This window comes from Lineus longissimus, chromosome 2 (assembly GCF_910592395.1).
Source record: "Lineus longissimus chromosome 2, tnLinLong1.2, whole genome shotgun sequence".
In the NCBI taxonomy this organism is placed as follows: Eukaryota; Metazoa; Nemertea; class Pilidiophora; order Heteronemertea; family Lineidae; genus Lineus; species Lineus longissimus.
The window spans coordinates 5714922-5728202 of record NC_088309.1 but is presented as its reverse complement, the minus strand read 5'-3'; the positions used below and the strand labels follow the sequence as shown (position 1 = coordinate 5728202).

The 13281-nt window shown below is 41.8% G+C and overlaps 2 protein-coding genes across 2 annotated transcripts in view; both read left to right on the top strand.

Moving 5' to 3' along the window:
* Positions 1-8799, top strand: part of LOC135503453 (ras-like protein family member 10B) — a 59274-nt gene extending 50475 nt beyond the window's left edge. Inside the window, exon 3 of the mRNA XM_064797031.1 lies at positions 3092-8799. Within this exon, the coding sequence (XP_064653101.1) occupies positions 6134-6820 (687 nt within the window). The 5' untranslated portion in view covers positions 3092-6133 and the 3' untranslated portion in view covers positions 6821-8799. The remainder of the gene's footprint in view (positions 1-3091) is intronic.
* A 1632-nt stretch (positions 8800-10431) lies between these two features.
* On the top strand, positions 10432-13266 carry LOC135503436 (UPF0764 protein C16orf89 homolog). The gene is made up of 7 exons (XM_064797013.1): positions 10432-10666; positions 10964-11297; positions 11689-11812; positions 12129-12267; positions 12489-12615; positions 12728-12807; positions 13099-13266. The coding sequence occupies exons 1-7, from the start codon at positions 10462-10464 to the stop codon at positions 13194-13196; spliced, it is 1107 nt and encodes a 368-aa protein (XP_064653083.1). The 5' UTR covers positions 10432-10461; the 3' UTR covers positions 13197-13266.
* The last annotated feature ends 15 nt before the right edge of the window (positions 13267-13281 follow it).

Here is a 13281-nt window from a genome sequence, read left to right as displayed (position 1 = left end):
TATCGCTTCACGGAGGGATCACTCGGGTCCAGGGGAGATTAAAGGATGGAAGAGTGAGATAATCCAGTCATTGTCTGAATTTGTCCATCTTATGTGCAATCTTGATGAAAACAATTACAATGTACTGTAGCGACTGGACTAAGCAACCGACATGCCCTTAAAAAATCTCGACTGGTCTGTTAAGCCGTTTTTCTTGCCTTGTAGAAGCATAGCCACTTCTCAAACACTACGGGGTCTGGATAATTCATGGATCGGATTCCTTCCTCAATCTCTTCATCAGAAAATAATGACAGTACTGAAACGAACCTATTACGAACCATCCACAGCCATCGGTCACGTGGAATCACCACGTCACCATAGGATTTTCTCATGAAAGAAACGTCACCAAAACCAGCTTCTCGAAAAAGTTCTTGAAGAATTTCCCAAGGTGGAAGGTAAGACGCGCGAGCTGCCTTAAAAACATCCGGCCAGAGTGGGAAGGGTGCATCGGTAGAGCCGTGCGACATGACCAATGTTGTACCACCAGGATTGGTTTGGCGGAAGATGCCGCCAAGAAAATCTAACAATTGTCCACGGGGAACATGATGAAGCATGAGATACATTATTGAGACGTCAAACCTCACATGTTTCAGTTTGAAAAGCCCGTTCCCGTCCATGCAGAATTTCTCAACCGGGGTGAGACCGCAATCTTGCAATTGATCGAGCGAATGTTTGGTCGGTTCCACGGCAAGGAATTTCTTAAATGTGGCCTTCTGTCCTAATAACTTCAAGAGATATCCTCCTCCACACCCTATGTCCGCAAGCACCGTGTTTTCGAAATCCATAACCTCCCTTGAGATCTGACTGAAAACATCATCGATAAGGGCCGACTCGAATTGTGTCCTAAACGCCCACAAATTATCAAATTGGGAAGAAACAACGTTATAATGAGTCGTTGTCATGATGCAGGGTAGTACGACAGCGTTCCTGATTGTCACCTGTTCACTAGCACCAATCAGTCAGCGGTCAGCGAGAGCACAAGTTTAATACACCTCCCTAAAGGCCTTAACCCACTTCACCGGATTTCAATGCGTTTTCACGGACCCGGCCTTGACGCGCTCCGTGACAACGGGACAAAATGTTCAATGGTTTATCAAACAAAACGTTTCCGCATCATAAAGAAAATTTGTGCAGATCACGTTCCGTGATTTCAATTGCGTGTTGTGTGATCAAACAATATTATGTACTAGCATTATACCCGTGGCGCAGGCAGGTTCAAATGGGCTATATCTTGAATAGATTGAATTGCAATGAAAATATAATGCAATATCAAAGGAGCAATGGTTTGTTTAATTTGTCTCGTCGATTTGTCTCGTCGATATTATCGACGAGACAAATTAAACAAACCATTTGTCCACAGACTCGGACCTATAGCTGTGGCGTGCTGTATGCGTACAAAAAAAGTATATCAATTGGTCCGATAGAGATGATGAGGCAATGTCAACATGCCTCGTTCCTTAGTCAGCAATATGCCCCTTTTCATACGGAGAAGAAGGAGAACTCAGATAGGCCTTCACATGTCGGCTTCCAAATGTCTCGGGCAAGGCACTTAGTCGACAAGCAAGTTAGAAGTTCAGCACCGTGAGCAGCTCCTTGAGAAGGCCATGTCAGGTTCAGCGTGCCTCTTCAGATACATCAAGTATTGAAAGCTGTGGTGAGCACATAAACAGACCATGGTCACCTTCATTTGAAAATTCCTTCATAATCAAGGGCTAGCTCTGACTAAAACAGCATCCATAAACAATAGACCATCAATTTGACCCCAGCTCCTTACTGCGGGAAAACCCAGGTCCACAAATTATCAAATTGGGAGGAAAGAACGTTATAATGAGTCGTTGTCATGATGCAGGGTAGTACGACAGCGTTCCTGATTGTCACCTGTTCACTAGCACCAATAAGTCAGCGGTCAGCGAGAGCACAAGTTTAATACACCTCCCTAGTCGATGATACGTGTTATAAAGAGTTCGCTTGTTCACATGGGATAATTCACTATTCACTATTTCTTACGTGAGAACAAACACTGGTTGGTAGGCCCTATGCCATAATCGCCGGTAACACCTTTGTATGGGGTCAGCAAAACGAACAGTTGGCTCGAGAGGCATTGGACGTCCTGGGAATGCAGGTCACCATATAATAGCTGTGTGTCGTTAACGAATGTGGTTGCTGAAAACGGGAACAAAATTTAGGTGTATTTGCTCTTATACAATGACATCTGAACAAAATTGGGTTTGACCTCATTTTTAATGTCACAGTGGTCAAAAGTTATGTTCATGATTGGTTTATTGTCTGACAACGATAACTTGAGATTATTTCAAGACTTGTTTTTTATCTGCAGTGTACATTTTCATACTGAAGTGTACTATGCATCTTCCTCTACTCACTATTGCCAACGTTTGGCCTCATCGAATTGACGGAATAGACAAGACTCGATCGAATTGAAACGTTATACATTCAGGGCGGTTAGTGAGGTTAGCTAAACAGTTGTTTTTAATTTTTAGCTCACTTCGATAACCACATCAAAATACGCATTATGGCGCCTTTAGAATGTTATGCATGGCGATCCTTGAAGAAAAAAAGAACTACCGCCCGTGAACTGTTTTACAAGTTTGATGCACGTGCACGCCCCCGATGTGATCGACAACACCAAAGTCATTTTGTTATGGTACTTTATTTGAAGCAAGATATCTGGTAGTCGATTAGAAAATCTATGCTTGATATCACTTAGCACGATTCGGCTTGGATACAACAATGCGTCCATTGTCATATAGCAGCAAAAGTACTACATGTACCATGACTATGCATTATCGAAATTACAAGATATTCATGTACAATGCTTCGTCCTACGCAGTCCCATTGTTAATCGGACACCAACCAAGGCTAACCCTTTGATGTTTCTTCATTACAGGTTCCAATTAATTTCTCAGATGACAACCTGATCCTCTTATCGAGTCGTATAGTCTTTCAGCCTGATACGTTGAGTAAGCACTGATGATAAAAGTTACCATGACATTTTAGCCCACTTGGTCATACGCAGTATTCTCTCTCGTTTCAGTACTTCGCATCCACGCCTCTTTGATACACAGAAGTGAACAATGACAGCGGATAGCAAACACTACACGCGAACTTCGTCTTTGGTTGACGACTCAACCTTTGAACAGCAATGTGCGGATTTATATTAGATAATAGTATAGCGTCTTCGGGGGCGTCCTTACATAGCACTTCATGATTTTAGCAAATGAGCACTCTTCTTCTCCCATCGCAGTCGTGCCGTGCAGTTAAGGATGAGTTTTCTCAGCGGAATTTACTATAAGTTTATTACAATACCGATACAGTGTTTCTTGGCGGAATAATCAAAATGTCAAAGCAGTGTTGCGACAGCTTCATCATTTGATGCTGAGGCCATCTCTTCTGTAAACTGTCGTCTGCTCAGAGACATGTCAGCAGTAGTGATCGCACCAGAAGCCATCAAGGAAAAGTCTCCCGAGCAAACGGAATTTCGTAAAATACCCAATGCCTCCAAGGTAAACATTTCATTATCTACTATAAATTAGATGGTTTGGAGCACAATCATTATTATAAAGTGGAGCGTCTGATTCATTGTCACGTGATAGGGAGAGAAATGACGTCATATTGAAGCGCCGGGTGCATCATAATTGTTGTAATCGAAAAACCATAACGTTTGTTTTACTTAATGGACAAGTGGTCATCTCTTGAACAGACATCTGCAGTACAATATAAGACAGGGCTAGGAGAAGTGAGGACACGACCGAAAAGTCTAACTGCTAGTTTATTCTTCGTCCGGTTTCAAATTGCTTGGGTCTTTTCATAGCCACGCTCGCACGTGAATTGTTGGAATAGAACAAAAAGGCTTGATTAGCTGTGGGAGTCAATCAGGGATTACAACAACGCCGTAGTTAAAATTCAGTTCATGAATGAAATTAGCCAGTGTCGCCATGCAAAAAGACTTCCTCGCCTGTTTAATTAGTCTGTAGAAAATCACCACGTATCATAACAGTTCTTCTGAAATTAACTGCTGGGAATCACAAATGAACCTTTAAGCCATCAAATACGTTTTTGGTTTCCTTCATCATCTGAATTTTAGTCAGTTACTCGAATTACTAGAGTCAAATTGACGATGGAATGATAAAATGATCCTTACTGCTTTTTTTATTTCTTCAGGGATCCTTGTATCCCTTCCATTCTGTCCACTGTCATTGTTCGGTCGCTGTTAGCTTTGGCGGTAAGCTGCTTATATATCTTCAGTGCAAGTTCGTTGTTGATCTTCTCCACACACATCTGATACGCCCAAGCCTAACAAGATGTCTCATCGGTGATACTGTCCTAGCACCTCTTGGAATTGACGCCCTCAGCCTGAAGGCTATGCGATCAGTCGGAACCAAACCAAGTGGAGTAGGTATCAAAATTGTCTGACGGTGTGCTGACCTTGCGGAACCTGCCATAACAAGCTGTGACTAACCCCACGCCACCAAACGCGAAGCCCACGATACCCATTTGGACTTCTCCGATAGGTTTATATCGTGGTAGTCGTGTTAAAGAATGATGACTAATCCGTCTTGGTGTTGACGTCCTCCTCAGAGTGATGTTAGCCTTAGTTATCATGCGATGTTGTAAGCGATAGCTGTGATAGTTGGAATTACCCTGTGGATTAACGCAGTGACAAGAGTCTGGTATCTCATCAGCTCTGGCAGGTGGTTTAAGTGTCATACTGCTAGTCTCAAACATGAGATATCTACATGTATTCTAATTCTCAACGCTGGAGTTGTACTGCCGCTGGTTGTCAACCAGGTATAGGAATATTATATGTCACTCTATGATTACCATCCTTCAGGCTTGACGGAAAAGATTCGTTTTCCATTAAACCTCTCGTGCTCAACGCCTAAGAGGTCTTAACTTTCTTATACAAGTGGTTTCCAAGTTGTACGGATCCGGAGGCGTTATATACTTTTACTTCGCAATGGTTATCAATAAATTCATGTGAGCCAAGTTACCGAATGTGCTGTTCACAAAAGGAATACAATACTGGAAGCGGGATTTCTTTTAGCACACCACAGCCCGCGGATTGAACACTATCCTAGTATCGAGGAAAACTTCCGCCTCTCACGGTAACGAAACAGATCTACAAATGAATAAAGTTTTTTAATGTATCAACTTTGAAAGTTGTATTTTTTTTCCTGTGGATGCAGCGTTCTTTCAAAGGCTGACGTCGACGATGAATTGAAGTTTGTTGCCTCTGTTTTTCAAAGATTGGTTTTTAGTACTTTCCAATTGAATTTTCACGAGAAAAGCATTTTCAAAATTGGATTTACTCAAGAAATGGAGAATGGCTAATACTGCTAGGGACTGCTTGTAAAATGATTCTGCCTTGATTTGGTACGTGCTATAGTGTCGTGATGGTGCACAGTATCATTCACCCGACTAGACACACGTGATATTTGTAAAAGGCGCGGATAACAGATTCATCTTTTAACTAGATAAGGTGACACCAATGTTTGCTGTGGAATGATTTGATGGAGGTTATCTTGTGATGCCATCGATATTCTGATAGACCCGTGATAGATAGAAATTCACCAATCAATTGGATTATTAAATTGATGTGATATTCATAAAGGAATTACGGTTGCCAGTGTGACGCGTTCTTAAAATATATTAAAGGATATACGAAACAGGCGTTCCTCTGTACTGCGGACTGATAATGCAGAGGATTATGTTTCGTGGGCGTGATCTAATAAAAGCGGATATCAGATATCAGTGATTTTAACTTGTAATGCGACTCGCACGAATGAACAAAAAAACCTTGTTCTTGGGCTACATGCAAAGTTTGATCTTGCTAGTCTAATTCGGTAGACTTGTCTTTATCGGGGTTTTTTTGCAGTGAAAAGACGGAAACAGGTGCGTGAGAGGGAGAGACGCGTTCTATAGCTGCTCACAAGTTCTTGTTTATTTGTTATTTTTTTCACTCTGGACTCCAGGAGTCCTGTGGACTTGCACGACGGCGCGCCCAAACGGCCATGCTTCATCCGGTGTTCCGGATGAAAACATTTACGCGATCAAGGGTCTTAGCACCGGCGTGTTGATGTCATTCCCAGTGTTCGGGTTTGCAACCGGGACACCGGGCAAGATGGCAACCTCGCATTTGACCTTTGACTCAGAGATGCAAGTGGTAAAACTGGTGTTGCTAGGGGCGCCGAGTGTAGGTAAAACGTCAATCATACGCCAGTTCGTCTGCAACGAATTCCAAGAACCATACATTCCAACCGGGCAAAAGACGGTGTATCACCCAGCAGTGATCATAAACGATCATCTGTATGAAGTGAAAATCATAGACTGTCCAGTGATTCCCTACTTTCCCGTCAACTCTCTGTACGAGTGGACAGAATTCCGAGGGTACGGGCTGAGAAATGCAACTGCGTATATCCTAGTGTACGACGTATCATCAGACGAGAGCTTCCAATACATAAAGAATCTTAGGGATCAAATCATTGAGTCGAGAAATATGCACGATGTTCCTATATTTGTGGTGGGAAATAAACAAGACCTCGCCTCCAGTGACGGGCGAGGTTTAACCCGGAAGGAAGTAGCCAACCTCGTCCGTAAGCAATGGAAATGTGGCTACATTGAATGCTCAGCTAAGTTTAATTGGCATGTTGTGATGTTGTTTAAAGAATTAATGAAGACTATAGACTATATTGACTACGGACACAAACCGACATCAATGCGCGTCCAGGATGCTCTGAGGAGAAACCGATGTGTCATTTTATGATGTCTGATAACTCTTTAGTTGGATGCAATAATTAACAATCATTTTCTGACTGATCTGTTACGACAATCTCACTACCAGGGATCAGGGAGTACCCGCTCTTGCACTGAAGGAAGCGATCGTATCACCACTGGTCGCGAGATTTCTGCAATGAGTGATTTGCTGAACATTTTTTAATAGATCCCACCGCGCCTTCAGTGATACAGCCAGACATGTAAAATGTTGGCTTGCAGATGTTGAAGTTACTAGTCAAATATTTTGAAGATGTTTGGGCTAAATTACACAATTTCGAATCATTCGAAAATCCCGACTTACGTGATACATGATGCACCTGGCACATGTTAAAAGTAGTCCACTTCGTTATTCTATTTACAAAATAACAACATAATTTCATTCGTACGCGATTTCGCTCATGCATAACGAATCGAATTACTAACAATGCAGCGTAGTTTGTAGTCACCCGTCACCCCTTCCAGATTAACTGGGGTTAGGACAACCAAAATTAGTTATAATATGCGTGAGCGTTATCGCGTTCGAATAAAATAATTTTGTCTTTGCTCGGACAACGTGTTTTTATAGATACTTGTTGTATCTATAATATGTAGGTTGTCGATCTTAGTACGACAATTTTCCATTTTCAAAACGCCATTGGAATGAAGATCTAAGAGTAGATCACCAAAGCGGATCCATGATACCGATGTTATATCCACTCTAAGTGTTGTCATCCACGGATGACACAAAAGTTGACAACTCAGGCACCTTTCAATACGGGCCCGGTGAGGTCATTTGTATCGTTGTCACCAGCCCAACCATCATTCGACCAACAGCATTTGAAGCATGATAGACATTTATTGACTGGTCACACTTGACAGCACAAACAAGTTACATAAAATGGTATATACGTGTAGAAGCAAAGTTACTACGAACTCGGCTCTAAATGGCTATACTTGTAAGAAATGTAAATATCAGATTCGTTGTTTGCAGGGTTGTTCATAGCCACTACGCCAGCTCTGCTCACTAAACACTGTTTATTATGCAACGCCACCATGTATTATCTCTATAGGAACCACACACTTTGTTGTATCTATCATTTGTATCTAGTGTGTAATATCGAGGTACTGTACTGATCAGTATTCTGTTGGTTATGAATTAGACCAGAGAAATAGAAAATTACTTTTATGTTGATTGATTAGACAGTGGTAATCAAGTTATTCATCCAACAGGAACTTCACTTCGAAATTGTCATTCATGAGTTGAATAAACCAAAGGCGTTTCATGACTTGTCCAAATCCAATAACTTGTATCATTTACATTGGAAGGTCAAGTTTTACCAATTAAAATAAATGGATGAAGTCATGTCATGTCATGTTTTTCTGCGGAAGAAAATTGGCCTGGTTAATTCTCAGCCAACGAATTGTCAGCCATGCAGAGGCACCAGGGAATGGATGGCATCGCCATCTACGCCATCTATATATTTCTGACACGTTTTCAACCATGCAGAGGTAATAAGGAATGGATGACATCGCCATCTTTATTTCTGACATCTTGTCAACCATACAGTGGTATTACGGAATGGATGACATCGATCGCCATCTACACATTATACTGGCACCTGGTCAACGATACAGAGGTACGAAATGGTGACCATTACTGGCAAATTGTCAATACACAACACTGTCAGCTCAAACCACGCGTACGAGAAATAGAATGGGTGAGATATCGCAGTCTTTACGAGAGGATGAGGTATTTTGTTTGGTAGTTGATAACTGAGTACATGTAGTTATTTTTCATGTTGCATGCCAAAATGTCTCTTCGTTAATAATGAGGAGCCGCTTGAAAATGTGTATATTTTTACAAATATCCCAGTACGGTATACGAGCATGAGATGACTGACTCGCATCAGTAGAACAGTGTGTAGATATCATGATGTATTTAGCTTGTAAACACAACTAAGGGCTTATAGCTATTTAGATCAATTAAACGAGAAGTTGTTATCTAATAACATTGTTCCATTGGTCCTTATTGCATGGGAAGATTGGCCTGTAGGGCAAAGAACAACTCCATTGCACAACATCTCTTTCATCCGCTCGACAAAACTCGGGAACGTCTTGATTCTCCGGACTGCTGTATTATTTTAGGGCTTACTGGACTTTGCGCAACGAAACGAAACGAGCGAAATGGGGGAGCGACCATTATGTTTTACCCCGGTACTCTAGCCTGAAAATTTGTTCGGACCTCGATGGAAGAAGGTACGACAAACAATTAATTAATCAAACCCTTATGAGGTTCATTCATTTGAAGTAGAGAGGGTAATGTACATTGTATACACAAATCAAACACACACGCAGTGCTTGCATGCATTGCAGAGAACGACTTTTCAGTGATGACCGGGGTGATGACCCACACCCACCCAGGCAGCTGAAACACATGTCTTGTTGGACATGCCTACCGATTTTTACTAAATAAAAGCATAACTTCATCACAATTTTCGGGGTTGAAAATGTACTCACGTAAATTACCAAAATTACATGCAAAATTCGCACATGACCTGTTATTTCTCAAAGCTTGGAAGCTCAAATGTCTGAATGTAATGTATGCGCGTAATGTATACTCTCAGCAAGCGAATAGTTGTGAACCTGTTTACCGTTCAATGCTGCTCCCTGTGACGCTGTACCCGCAAATGTTCAATGAAAAAAAATGCTGGATAATGGCTTACACGGCTTGTTCGCATCGTAAACATAGTGGTATTCGGGTAAACTGTCTTTGCGTTTGGCCTAATTTTACAACGATTACTCCCCATGTAACCACGATCTAGGATGGATAGGCTGTGTATTATGAATAGGAAAAGTCACCTAGGGACCGTTGCGTAGAATACTTTTTTGGCGAAATATTGCGCAAAGTCCAGTAAGCCTTATTTTAGAACTGACGCCGTCATTAAAACGCGGTCATCCGAGATTTTTATGACCCCTTTTAAGTGTCCTCGGGTCTCGCACTGCAGTTTCATCAAATCCATCAGACGTGACGTCAAAACGGCGCCTGGTGCTAGACACAAGGCATCACCACGATGCATGCCGAGTCCAAACTACTGGCACCAGATACTCAAACCAGGACTTTTTATGGCGACTGAGTGATATGGAAGGTGGCTTTCTAAGAGGCATACATCGTCAAGGAGGCAACTGCTGCATATATTTAGAGGGAAATATTTTGACTTTATTCACATTTTACATGATTTTTTTAGCCGGACACTCGGGGAACTTCAGTTAATTCTGACTATATACCTTATTTTTTACGCAAAAATCGCGAATCAGGATTATTCGCGAAAATAAAACGCCAACAATGTCATTGCGAGTGATGCAAGTTTACAGCGATTATGGTCATCAGGATATGAATTTAATTGTTTATGTTTAAATTCATTGAGATAAGAGTCTAAATGTCGTGGCCTAATTACATTTGAAACTCCAGTGCCGTACAAATATGCTGATGACTTACTTCCAACGTAGGCGTAGTGCAACCAAAACTATGCAAATGCACACCTGTTCAAAATTACAGCAATATTAATTTTACAATTAAATATCTCGTTGTAACCACATGCTTATCGAAAGTTGGCAGTGAAAGAGTCATATATCGGCCAGGGTCAAGTCACAATGATCCCCAAAACAGGAGTCCCAGCATTTTCCTTTTTCGTTTTCCTTGCATGTACTGGAGTTGTTTTGAGTGGGGTGCAAGGCACCGCAAATGATCTTGAAACAAACGATGTGTTAAACTCCATGGGCAAGTTACTTGACTACCTCAAAGCGAACTTTAAGGATCTTAATGTGGATGGACTTTTTGGATTAAGAATCGCGCAAGGTATGGTCTGTGTCGATTTATTTACTACACCAGTCGAGTCTTTTTACAGCGGCAGATCCAGAATCTCGGCACGATCTTGGAGTCCGACGACCTAGGGTATATTTCGATTATATCATCTTACATTCTCTTATAAACAGTGGTCCTCCTATTGGAAGATTTGGGTTGACGGGGCAGCTACTGTCAGAGAATAGATCTTGATGTGTTGTCAGCGCACAAATCTGGCAATAATAATAATTGCTGTAAAGTAAGATAGACTATGATTAATGAATTATTAATTTTAATGAAAACCTTTTCCAGGGCAGATATTAGCGGCCCTTGCTGAAGCTAAAAAAGGAGACTTCAAACTAGCACCTTCTATACGTGAGAAAGTAGACGAATTGGTTCAGGTTCTGAACCAATTATGTGAGGGAAGCTTCAGGCATATCATGGCAGGTGGAACCGCCTACAGTCAACGATTCAAATCAATCATTTTCGAGCCAATGAGTGGGATAGAGGGTATCTATCACGTCAATGATGTTCTTCCAAAGGTTTCTTTCAACTGCCTCAAGAATAACATTGCCCATTATAACGAGAACGCTGGTGATGCGTGCTTTTCATTGATCCTCGGCACAGCCAAATATATGGATAAAATGTAAGTTCACAGACATGGACACTCTCGGCCGAAAGAATAGAGCATTGGTTTTTCAAAACCCGCTTTGAACGTAAGCAAATACGTTGATGCCCCCAGCACCTCAAAAATTTCAAAAAGCAAAAGGTTTTTTTTGTTCCGTTTTTACGAGCTAAACTCAAAAGAAATATTCTCATGTTTTGAATAAGAAGAGAAAGAAAATATCAACTCTTGGCTGAGACATTTGAGGTAAAAGGCATGCAATAATATTCCACCTCAAAGATATTCGAGAAGACGCTTGTACTTTATTTGATAATGAATTCCATATCTTCGACGGCGATAACCTGTTTTTGCAGAGCATCAAGCCGTACCAGCTACCGTAAAATTACAGATGGTTTTGTTTTCTCGCTTACAGGACCTTCCCTAAGTGCACCGTGTCCCAAAGGTGTGTAGACAACTTCCTTGGTGAGGAGGCGCTGAAGACTATGACTGGTTATTTTCCGACCCATTCGGCGCTTTACGTCTATCTAGCCAGAAAGGTACCGTAAGTGCTATTCCAGTGAACAGATGTATACTTGGTTCCCAACGCCTCCGGCAAGGAATGGAGACGTCGGTATATTGATGGTTGTGGCTTCCTGCTGAACTAAGCACAGTTTTTACTTGTTGTAGGCGGCCAAGAAATCTTCCGGGATTGGCGAGCTGACTACATGTTCATGTACTGAGCTTACCGGTTTATCAACCTGGCAGTTGTATGGAGGTAAAAAAACATAATTTCTGGCGGGGTGGCATTTCCCCACGCTAGCTACGCCCAGTGCCTTTCCTAAAGCCTAAACCTTTGGTCCCATGTGTTTCCAGAATGGTTGTGCGGGGAAAATCCAAGCTCATCTGAACAGACCTCTGACGAGAGTGATGGCAGACATCTGTAGCAAGGCATACGCCGAGGCGAAACTCCTGGTACACCACTTCCGGTTCATGGATCTTTTTATGGAAACAAGTATGCTTTTTTTATCAGATCTTATCATACAACTTTCGGGACTTTTGCAAGTAGAATTGCACAGAATGATTGGAATCCCTACCTCTACTAGAAGACACATACATGTACATGTATATCCACATTGCCCGCAGACTGCCTTTGTGCAATGCCCCCTGCCCCCACACGCACACACATACACCCTGAAAATGATTTAATTACACTGTCAATAATTATCATTTCAGTCGTTGTTTGTGGTGGGCTGTCTGGATTTGAGGAGTTTTATCGTAGAGATTGGTGGGACCTTGTGAAGTTTGGTCAAGATCAGACTGGTTGTTATACAATGACGTTGTCAGCATATGGTATACTAAGGTAGGATTATTTCATTTTGACAATTAAGTGTCATATTCCTTGTAACGGTTTTTCAGAACCTCAAAATCTTTATTTCTAAGAATGTGCATAATGCGCCGATTCTTCTCTGCAGGGAATCATATGAAAAGACTTTGACGGATCACCCACCAAGTTCCCATTCGAGAAAGTTACGGAGGGATGTCGAGATGAGCGGTAAGACCAATAGTGTGCTACTCACAGTGAACGAAGTTGTACTTAGAAAATATACCAAGAGTTCCGCATGACAATATTTGTCATCATACTCCTGATAACAAGCGCCTTGTCCCTGCGACATGACGACTGACTGAGGTTAACTAATCGCGCGGCGGCCACTTTCCAATCGCACTCGTCATGTTTTAATGACTACGTCGCAGGTCGTTGGGACAAAAAACTGACTGACTGATTAAGCTGGTCATTTTCAACTAGCTAAGTCCCTTGGTGCATATATCATTAATTCAATTTCAGACGGCTGCAGCTCTCACACCACGGGGATGGCAGCGGCTGTTGTGGGTAGTTATGCCCGCTACCTCATGGAACATGGTGGACACTTCGAGAGAGAGTGATACAACATATAGACATACATGCAGCTCAACTCCAAATTTTCTGTATCTTTCTCACGTCTTTCGAATTATTACTGGGGATTTTAAA

What these genes read in the sequence shown, in the direction of transcription:
- LOC135503436 (XM_064797013.1), top strand. Translation starts at nt 10,462, where the DNA reads ATGATCCCCAAAACAGGAGTCCCAGCATTTTCCTTTTTCGTTTTCCTT. An exon ending in TGGATTAAGAATCGCGCAAG is followed by an intron (nt 10,667 to 10,963) that starts GTATGGTCTGTG and finishes AACCTTTTCCAG; the next exon opens with GGCAGATATTAGCGGCCCTT. An exon ending in GAGGGATGTCGAGATGAGCG is followed by an intron (nt 12,808 to 13,098) that starts GTAAGACCAATA and finishes ATTCAATTTCAG; the next exon opens with ACGGCTGCAGCTCTCACACC.